The 10445-nt window shown below is 35.2% G+C and overlaps 1 protein-coding gene across 3 annotated transcripts in view; it reads right to left on the bottom strand.

Moving 5' to 3' along the window:
* MTTP (microsomal triglyceride transfer protein) overlaps positions 1–10445 on the bottom strand; it is a 58200-nt gene that overhangs the window by 43573 nt on the left and 4182 nt on the right. Inside the window, exon 2 of one of the 3 annotated variants that reach the window (XM_025873498.2) lies at positions 2542–2699. The exons of 1 other annotated variant lie outside the window; for it this stretch is intronic. In XM_025873498.2, the coding sequence (XP_025729283.1) occupies positions 2542–2602 (61 nt within the window). In that variant the 5' untranslated portion in view covers positions 2603–2699. Of the gene's footprint in view, positions 1–2541; positions 2700–10445 lie in introns of those variants that run through there. One more of the 3 variants, XM_073892013.1, reaches the window with a different exon arrangement.

Below are 10445 nucleotides of genomic sequence, written 5' to 3'. Positions count from 1 at the left end.
GGATGGGTTAGCCTGGTGATGGGTATTAAAGAGGGCACGTTCTGCGTGGAGCACTGGGTGTTATGCACAAACAATGAATCACGGAACACTACATCAAAAACTAATGATGTACTGTATGGTGATTAACAGAACAATAAAAAATTATTAAAAAAAAGAAATATCTTAAAATATGCATTTATCAAAATTAGGTAAATTCAAGGTGAGATTTAAAGACACATGCAATAGTGATAAGGATAGGTAATGGGATTTAGGATTCCAACAGAAAACTATAAAGCAAAAAGTAAAAGAGTAGGATGAAGGATAGGGGAAAAAGATTGGAAGATGATTAACGTGAATGGACTGAAATGTACAGGTCAGGCTAAGAACTGAGAGAAAGACTGGAAGTGAAGGGACAGTTCGGGTTTAGAGGTAAGAAGATTAAATAGAACACTCATGCCTGGGTTAGGAAAAGTAAAAGTACTATAAAGAAAACCTAAGGAAAGCATTGAGAATAGATCCACCATGACAAAATACAATTGAAAAAAAGTAGGGAAAACTTGAGTCTTTAGGACATTCACACTCAGTCTATCTCTTCTAAGTAGACCCTAGTCCATACTAATCCTACCCTTACTTCTCTTCAGTCCAACCTGCACTCAGAATCCACCCAGATCTGGGGATTTGCTAAACAGTTGCATTTATAATTGGGTTTGAGATGGGTTTTGAGGTGATACATGAGATCCCAAAATTTATAATGGCCTGATTTTAAAATAGACTTTTACAAGTAGTTTGTTTCTTAAATGTCAATCATTACAGAGGGCGAGGAATCTATAATGAAATCATGGTACCACAATACAAAAAGTTATCACATCCAGGTAGAGAGAGCTGTCAAGTCCTCTACTTTTTATTTATGACATTTGGCATAAGTAGCTTGTGGCATGAAGCTAATGATGCTTAAGCTTTAGGGCCCTCACACCCCTAAGCTCTTTCCAAGGTCTTGAAAGGGGACCCTAGCAATGTGTACACATGCCATATCTTTTTTTACAGTAACATTTGCAAAAGTAAGATATTTTTGCAATCTTTTCTCAAAAATGGCCCCTAAATTGCATAAGCTTCAGGTTCTAAAACTCTGGAGTTGCCACTGAGCTTGTACACAACAAACTGTAGCTATCTGTCATGTTCTAAACTGTATTTCCTGTATGTCATTGTTTTGTGTGTGTGTGTGTGTGTGTGTGTGTGTGTGTTTTAGAATGTTCAGAAGTGCATTTATTGGAAAACATCAAGTTATCCAATTTTCTCCTTTATAGAGTGGGAAAAAATAGAAAATAACTACTATAGTTCAGTAATTTTTCTCAAAATTATATAAGGGCATTAGATTTGATATTATGATGTATAAATCCCTCAGATTTTAAACACTCAACAATTTATTTGGCAGATAATACCAAGTAAGGACTGTATTTTTAAATAATAAACACTTGGTGAAAAATACTATCTTTAGTTCAAGAACCTAAAGTGTGATTTGCTTACATGAAATAATTTAAATTTGGCCTTGCATTTATTGCTTCAATAACAAAGATTGTCTCTCAAGAGAAATCTTGAGACAAATTTTACGATCAAAAGCTAGTTATCCCAAAAGTGTTTTTAGAAGTTCATAAGTGAATTGTTTTATATCAGTTAGAGTACATAGTTATTAAAACTGGACCCTATCATGCTAAGTTATGTGTTAGATCAATTGGTTTTTACAGTGTGCCCTCTTAAGAGACTCTAAAAGTGATTATTTTACATCAGGTGCAATATTTAGAAATCCAAGGAGTTTGTTTATATTCTAGGTGGTTTAAAACAAAATTCTATATTAATACATTTCATTCAGCTTTTATAAACCATCCCTTATAAAATATGTTTGTTCTGAAAGGTATCAATTCATACGTATTTTTTAAAATCCACATTTCTTAAAGTAGAAACTATAACTAGCAACACTATTAATCCAAAGATAATAAGTCTTATTTCTTAAATCTATACCATGTAGTTTTATTTTCTTTAATTCACCAATTATGATAATTTTCACTTTTGAATGGTAATGCAATTAAATGCATGCTTTACCATTTCATTCATAATTCTTTGGCAAATCAAATGCCTTTTTCATTGGGTCTAATTCTTCTTGATGTCACATTGCTAAGCAACTAGAAGGAAATTTAAAGACTGGTTTTTTTAAAATCCTCTTTTACAATTTAAATGAAGGAGCTGCATTCAGTGAGTGACCAACCGCAGCAGGTAACAATAGCAGGCATTTCTTTTCGCCCTTTTAAAAATAGACTACGAATGAGAAATTGAAGCAAGGAGCACATTAGTCTAAGGGGCTGAAACTAAAAGGAATCTCTGTTTTCTTAATGTATGTAGGAATTTGAATTTGGTTTCCATTCCACCCAGGCATGCCTTTACGAATATTCCAAAGTTATGTAGTTTTGAAGATGGTTTAGTTAGGAACTTTTTCACTATTCACACACACACACACACAATTTTTCGCTCAATGATTAACATTGAAGTTTAGCAAAAACACAAACTTACCTTTAACAGAGGCTGAATATGAGGAAATGAAGCAGAGAAAAAGCACGGCGAGGAGAATCATATTGCCTAGCCACCGTCTAATGCATCCAGTTCCCAGCTAGGAGTCACTGAGAAGTGGACTCTTCTGATGGCAGTGAGGCAGTGACCCTCCTCAGAACCTGCAACAAGCATGTTTATCTTTGGGGAAAGGTCAGATTCCAAACTCCAAAATGAGGACCAAAGTTCACCAAAGAACTTACTATTAATGATTAAACTTAGGTGGGCTGTAGTTTTCGGTCTCTCGCTCTATTTAATTTTTTTTTTTTTTTTTTTACTTAAGAAGGAAAAATCAAGAAAATTTTCACTTTTGAGAGCTAAACCGGTCTACCTTCTTATAAATTCAGAATTGTTGAAGGACATTTGAGAAAAACTGGTGATGATACTTTTCTGCTCAATACATAGTCATTATCATTCTATATTAAGTGCTTATCTGTACATTTTGTCACTTTATGTGGGAGGGTGGTGAGGATTCTCAAACTAAGCTAAACTGAATTGAATTTTATTTTGTCTTTTATGGTCACCTTGGAATTTTTTTATACTATGTGTATGCTATTATTTAAAAATCACTCTGAATTTTAGGATTTATTTTTAAGTTTTTAAGTTGTATCACCACCAACCACTTCAAAATAATGTTATAGTAGCTAGAGCTTTCCATTTTGAAAACTAGATGGTTCTCTTTATGTGTGAAATTAATGGGGTTGTAGCATATCAGCACTGTCTATCATTAATGTCCTAGCAGGCCAATTGAGGAGATTATAGTAGACCTCTAGCTATTTCTATGACAGGAAACACTTGTCTGAGTCCTTGGAGTGGCTAGATGGTGTCCCTTATGCTTTCTGAATCCCATTTCTAGGAAGAGATTCAGAGGCGGAGTTCTAGCCCTTAGCACTTTTGCTACAGAAAATTAATTAGGAAATTTCTCTAGAATTAAAGTGAATATCCTAGTATGGCTAAGACTATACTAACTGAACCAACTCTTGTCCTTGAAAACTCCTGCAAGAGAAACCTGCTATGAGCAAAACCTACTAAAATGAGCTGGTTGGTGTGGGCCGGGGGTGCCTGTGGGGATGTTTTGTCAGGGAATAAGGTACTGGTGAAGGGCTATTTGAATGAACTTGAAAATACTTACAGCCATGTTTAAGTATAAAATGGGTTCTTAAATCTTCCCTCCTCTTTCTCAAAACCCTTTTCTAGACTCCTAACCCTAAACTTGTATCTTTTAGATAACCCAGATAAAAAACAGCCAACTTAATAGGGTCATAAAATGAAATATAAAATTTTTAAACCTCCCAAGTTAAGCATATTACCTCTTGAAATACATTTTTGTATAAAGAACTGAAGGGTGAAAATTGTTTGTCTTTATCATCTGTTGAGATTAAAACTTTATTTGCTATCCTAAGTTTCATATACAAATCATGGCTAAAGTACCTATACAAAAATAAAATGTTTGGCTGTGACTACCACTTTAAAAGTATAAATAGTAAGTTTTCCTGGGGTAAACAGAAAAGGCCATTCCTAGAAAAATGTTTGTTGAAGAAATAGAAGTTTTTATGAATAACAGGAAATATAAATACAAGGTAATATGAAAGTGCTTTGCTGCTTTACATTTGAATGGATTTCTATGTGCTCCACAGTATCTGCATTACATACATAGTTATATAAAGCCTTTATAGACATATAAACTTTACATTCTTATATATTTAAATTAAAGACTGGTTTGATTCATATGTGATTCTGTGAAAACTGTCTTTTGTATTTCCATTTGAGGCTCACAGTTACATAGAACTTGTGGTTAGACTATGTTATGCATGCATGATACGTGTCTCTTTGGGTAAAGTACCATTTGTTGTCAAGTGTTTACCAGAGTCCAATCAATAAAAGATGTATCAGTATTGCCTAATAAAATAAATGCTGTTTCATTTGAGCATTTGCTTTGGACTAGAAAGCTTCTATGAATCACAGTACTAAACAGTCATTTCAGCATAGGATGTTCAAAGAAGCCTGTTTCTGTTAGTAATAAATAACATCATCCTTTTATATTTTGCTTATAACTTTTACTTTGTACAAAGACATTTGAAAGACTTAAGACTTTCTTGTGAAACAAAATGAGAATGCCAAACTCTTCCATATTCAGTGAATTTTGTGTGCCAAAGAAGAGGCATTCTCCTCTCTTGCTCAGTGGATCAAGTAGAGCAAATGTGGTATAATATATGTGGAAGATATCTCCCCAAACTCATCACCTATTTTACATGCCATGTGAAGCAGGACAGAAGCACTGCACAGTATAAAAATGACAAGAGCTGCCATCTATGAAACAATTGCTATGTATAATACACTATGCTAAGCACTTTAGATTTTTTATACTATATCCTGACAATCAATTTACATATTAGAAAAATGAGGCTTGGCTTAATTTAGTAAAAATAACTTAAGAAATATAGAAAAATAAACCTTAAAACCTAATCATTATTCTCCTTTACTCAAAAAATATTACAGATAGGAAGTGGAAAAATTGATTTCTTAATGATGACAGAGAAATATTAATTGGAACTGCCACTAACTTTAGTAAGTCCATCACAATTTTGTACAGTGACTAACAGAGCACTTGACTGTTGTGTTTAGATGTTCCAGGCTGAACATACAGGGGAAAAAATTGATCTGAGCTAACCAGGTCAAAACAAAATAATAGATTTTAAAACAATTCTATTGCAAAGAAATTCTATTGGTAGTACATGACACTTTGGCATATCTGCTATACAACTATTTTGTGGTGACAAATAAGAGACTATGACATAAAGATGAATGACTAATTCCAAAGTGCAGTTGTGTTTCTGTTGAGTATCAGAGGTTATTAGGAGTTAACTCATTTTCATAGATTGGAAGATAATGAACTTCACCCACTAGAGGTTGGAAGGAAATGTATTACCCTACCAGATATAATAAGTCAGGCTATAAGATAGCTATAGAGAAAAAAAAAAGTCTTTATAACATAGAACACCTTACTCTGTTCTTAGGGAAAAAAAAAACATGACATTAAATAGAGCTACCATACAATCCAGGAATTGCACTACTGGGTATTTACCCCAAAGATACAAATGTAGGGATCCGAAGGGGTACGTGCACCCCAATGTGTAGAGCAGCAATGTCCACAATAGCCAAACTGTGGAAAGAGCCAAGGTGTCCATCGACAGATGAATGGATAAAGATGTGGTACACACACACACACACACACACACACACACACACACACACACACACACAATGGAATATTATGCAGCCATCAAAAGGAATGAGATCTTGCCATTTGCAAAGATGTGGATGGAACTGGAGAGTGTTATGCTGAGCGAAATAAGTCATTCAGAGAAAGACATGTATCATGTGACTCACTGATATGAGGAATTCTTAATCTCAGGAAACAAACTGAGGGTTGCTGGAGTGGGGGGTGGGGTGGGAGGGATGGGGTGGCTGGGTGATAGACATTGGGGAGGGTATGTGCTATGGTGAGCGCTGTGAATTGTGCAAGACTGTTGAATCACAGATCTGTACCTCTGAAACAAATAATGCAATATATGTTAAGAAAAAAAAAAGAAGAAGAAGATAGCAGGAGGGGAAGAATGAAGGGGAGTAAGTCGGAGGGGGAGACGAACCATTAGAGATGATGGACTCTGAAAAAACAAACTAAGGGTTCTAGAAGGGAGGGGGGTGGGAGGATGGGTTAGCCTGGTGATGGGTATTAAAGAGGGCACGTTCTGCATAGAGCACTGGGTGTTATGTACAAACAATGAATCATGGAACACTACATCAAAAACTAATGATGTAATGTATGGTGATTAACATAACAATAAAAAAATTAAAAAAAACATGACATTAATAGGAAAAAAAATTTAGAAGGACACTTCCAGTTACCCCTAAGTGGTCATAATAAAGTCTAATAGCATTTTCAATTCAGTGAAGAAGTTAGAATTTTCAAGAGGTCTTGCAAAAAATAATTCTGTTAGGTTGAAAATACTCTTATGATGTGATGATCTCTTTTATACCAAGGCAAAATTATAGGAGAGTACATAAACTATTTTAAAAGGTATACCTTAAGAATTCTCTTTGAAAAAATAAAAACCTAAGTGCCTAAAACTAAATGTCTTTCCTTAACAAGAATAAACTTGAGACTTAGGTTTGAAACATTTGAAATCTAAGGCTCTCCGAAAAGGATAGTAATTCTTCCAAAATGAAGTTATTAAACAAACTTTACCCTCACCCCCACCTCCACACATACACATATTTGACAACAACAAATCCTTATGATTCAATAATAACCCGACAGTTCCCTCAGAGTAGTCTAACTTTACATTATCTTTGGCCACAAAAAAACAAAACAAAACAAAACTGAATTTCTAGCATTTAAAGGAGAGAAATGATGACTCTCTTTCAGTAGACTACTGTAAAGAAAACAAAATTTAAATTTGGATCAGATTGATTTTAATTACTAAGGCAGTCCAGAGATTTCCCATATAGCCTGCACCTAGTTATTCCTATTATTCTCTTACATTATTTGTAAGATTTATTTTGGGTTTTTTAAATTAACAAACCAATATTGATACATTATTATTAACTAAGATACTTGCATACCTTATTTTATTGCACTCCACTTCATTGTGCTTTGAAGATCAAATTGGTGCCATTTTTCCAACAGCATTTGCTCACTCTATGACTCTGTGTCACATTTTGGTAATTCTTGCACTATTTCAAACTTTTCCCTTATTAACATATTTTTATAGTGATCTGTGATTAGTGATCTTTGATGTTACTATTGTAACTTTTAGGGCACCACAAATCACGTCTATAGAAGATGGAGAATTTAATAAATAAATGCGTGTGTTCTGAGTGCTCCACTGACCAGCTATTCCCCCAGCTCTCTCCATCTCCTTGGGTCTCCTTGTTCTCTGAGACACAATATTGAAATTAGGCCAACTGATAACCCTACAATGGCCTCTAAGGGTTCAAGTGAAAGGAAGAATCACATGTCCCTCACTTTAAATAAAAACTAGAAATGATTAAGTTTAGTAAGGAAAGCATGTTGAAAGCCAAGACAGGCCGAAAGCTAGGCCTCTGGTGCCAAACAATTAGCCAACTTGTGAATGCAAAGTTCTTGAAGGAAATTAATAGTGCTAGTCCACTGAACACAAGAGTGGTAAGAACGTGAAACAGACTTCTTACAAATATGAAGAAAGGTTGAGAGGTCTGGAGAGAAGATCAAACCAGCCACAACATTCCCTCAAGCTAAAGCTTAATCTAGGGCAAGATCCTAACTCTCCTCAATTCCCTGAAGGGTGAGAGAGGCGAGGAAGCTATAAAGTTGAAGCTAGCAGAAAAGTTGGAAGAAAAGTTTGAAGCTAATAGAGGTTGGTTCATGAAGTTTAAAGAAAAGAGTCATCTCCATAACAAAAAAGTGCAAGGTGGAGCAGCAAGTGCTGATGTAGAAGCTGCAGCATGTTATCCCGAAGATCTAGCTAAGTAATTCATGAAGGTGGCTACACTAAATAATAGATTTTCAATGTGGAAGAAACAGAAGAAGATGCCATATAGGAATTTTATAGCTAAAGAGAAGTCAATGCCTGGCTTCAAATCTTCAAAGGATAGGCCGACTGTCTTGTTAGGTTCTAATTACAGCTGTGACTTTAGGTTGAAGCCAATGCTCATTTGCCATTCAGAAAATCTTAGGGCCCCTAAGAATCATGCTAAATCTACTCTGCCTGTGCTCTATCAGTGAAATAACAAAGCCTGGATGATAGCACATCTGTTTATTTGTTTATAACATGGTCTACTAAGTATTTTAAGCCCACTGTTGAGACCTACTGCTCAGAAAAGACTTCCTTTCAAAATATTATTGCTCATTGACAATGCACCTGGTCACCCAAGAGCTCTGATGGGGACATACAATGAGATTCATGTTTTTATTTTTTAATGCCCATTAACACAATATCCATTCTGCAGCCTATGAATCAAGGACTAATTTCAACTTCCAAGTCTTATTATTTAAGAAATACATTTCATCAGGCTATAGCTGCCATAGATAAGTAATTTCTCCACTGAATCTGAGCAAAGTCAATGAAAAACCTTCTGGAAAGGATTCACCAATTTAGATGCCAAAAAGAACATTTGTGGGGCGCCTGGGTGGCTCAGATGGTTAAGCGTCTGCCTTCAGCTCAGGTCATGATCCCAGGGTCCTGGGATGGAGTCCTGCATCGGGCTCCCTGCTCCTTGGGAGCCTGCTTCTCCCTCTGTCTCTCTCTCTCTCTGTCTCTCTGTCTTTCATTAATATATAAATAAAATCTTTAAAAAAATAAAAAAATAAAAATAAAATAGGCATCCCATTCAGCTTCAACCCCCACCCCCGCTTTAAAAAAAAAAAAAAAGAACATTTGTGATTCATGGAAAGAGATCAAAATAGCAACATCAAAAGCAGTTTGGAAGAAGTCAATCCCAACCCTTAGGGAGTACTCTGAAGGGCTTAAGACTTAAGTGGAGGAAGTAACTACAGATATGGTGGAAATAGCAAGAGAACTAGCATTAGAAGCAAAGCCTGAAGATGTGACAGGATTGTTGCAATCTCATGGAAAAAAAAAAAAAAAACTTAACAGGTGAAAAGTTGCATCTTATGGATGAGCAAAGAAAGTGGTTTCTTGAGATGGAATTTACTCCTGGGGAAGATGCTGTGAAGATCATTGAAATGACAACAAAAGATTTAGAATATTACATTAACTTAGTTGATGAAGCAGCAGCAGCAGGGTTTGAGATGATTGACTCCAACTTTGAAAGAAGCGCTACTGTAGGTAAAATGCTATCAAACAGCATTGTTATGTATGAGGTGTGAAGTAATAACTCATTGTGGTTTCGATTTGCCTTTCCCTGATGACTAGTGTTGTTGAGCATCTTCTCATGTGACTGTTGGGGATCTGAATGTTTTCTTGGGGAAAAATGTCTACACAGGTCTTTTGCTCATTTTTTAATCTGGTTGTTTGGGTGTTTGATATTAATTTGTGTATGTTCTTTTATATTTTGGATATTTACCCCTTATTGGATGTATGATTTGCAAATACCTTCTCCCATTCAGTGGGTTGCCTTTTTATTTTGTTCATGGTTTCCTTTACTATGCAAAAGCCTTTTAGTTCAATATAATCCCATTTGGTTTGTTTGTTTTTTTAGCTTCTGTTGCCCTTGGACTAGGAGACTGGTCCCAAAAAAGCATTGTTAAGATTGATGTCCAAAAGCTTATTGCCTATGTTTTCTTTTAGGAGTTTTATGGTTTCTGGACTTATATCCAAACCTTCAGGCTATTTTGAATTTATTTTGTATATAGTGTAAGACAGTGGTCCAGTTTTCCCCAACACCATTTATGGAAGAGACTTTTTTCACCATTGAATATTTTTGCCTCCTTTGTTATAAATTAATTGACTATATATGCATGGGTTATATATAACCCATCTGGACTATATATTCAGTTCCATTGATCTATATGTTTGTTTTCATGTCATTACTATACTGTTTTGAATACTGTCAGTTTGTAGTATAGTACCAGATAGTGTGATACCTCTGGCTTTGCTCTCCTTCTCAAGATTGCTTTGGCTATTCAGGATCTTTTGGGGTTCCATTCAAATATAAGGATTACTTGTTCTAGTTCTGTGCAAAATGCCCTTGGTATTTCAGTGGGGATTGCAATGAATCTGTAAATTGCTTTGGGTAGTATGGGCATTTTAATGATATTAATTCTTCCAATCCAGGAGCATGGTATATATATTTATCTGTGTCATCTTCAATTTCTTTCATCAATGTCTAACAGTGTTTCAAATACAGGTCTTTCACCTCACTGG

This window comes from Callorhinus ursinus, unplaced genomic scaffold (genome assembly GCF_003265705.2).
Source record: "Callorhinus ursinus isolate GAN/ISIS: 27379988/994484 unplaced genomic scaffold, GSC_fseal_2.0 scaffold4, whole genome shotgun sequence".
NCBI classification, from domain to species: Eukaryota; Metazoa; Chordata; class Mammalia; order Carnivora; family Otariidae; genus Callorhinus; species Callorhinus ursinus.
The sequence above is the reverse complement of the archived record's forward strand: the minus strand, read 5'-3'. Positions and strand labels throughout refer to the sequence as shown.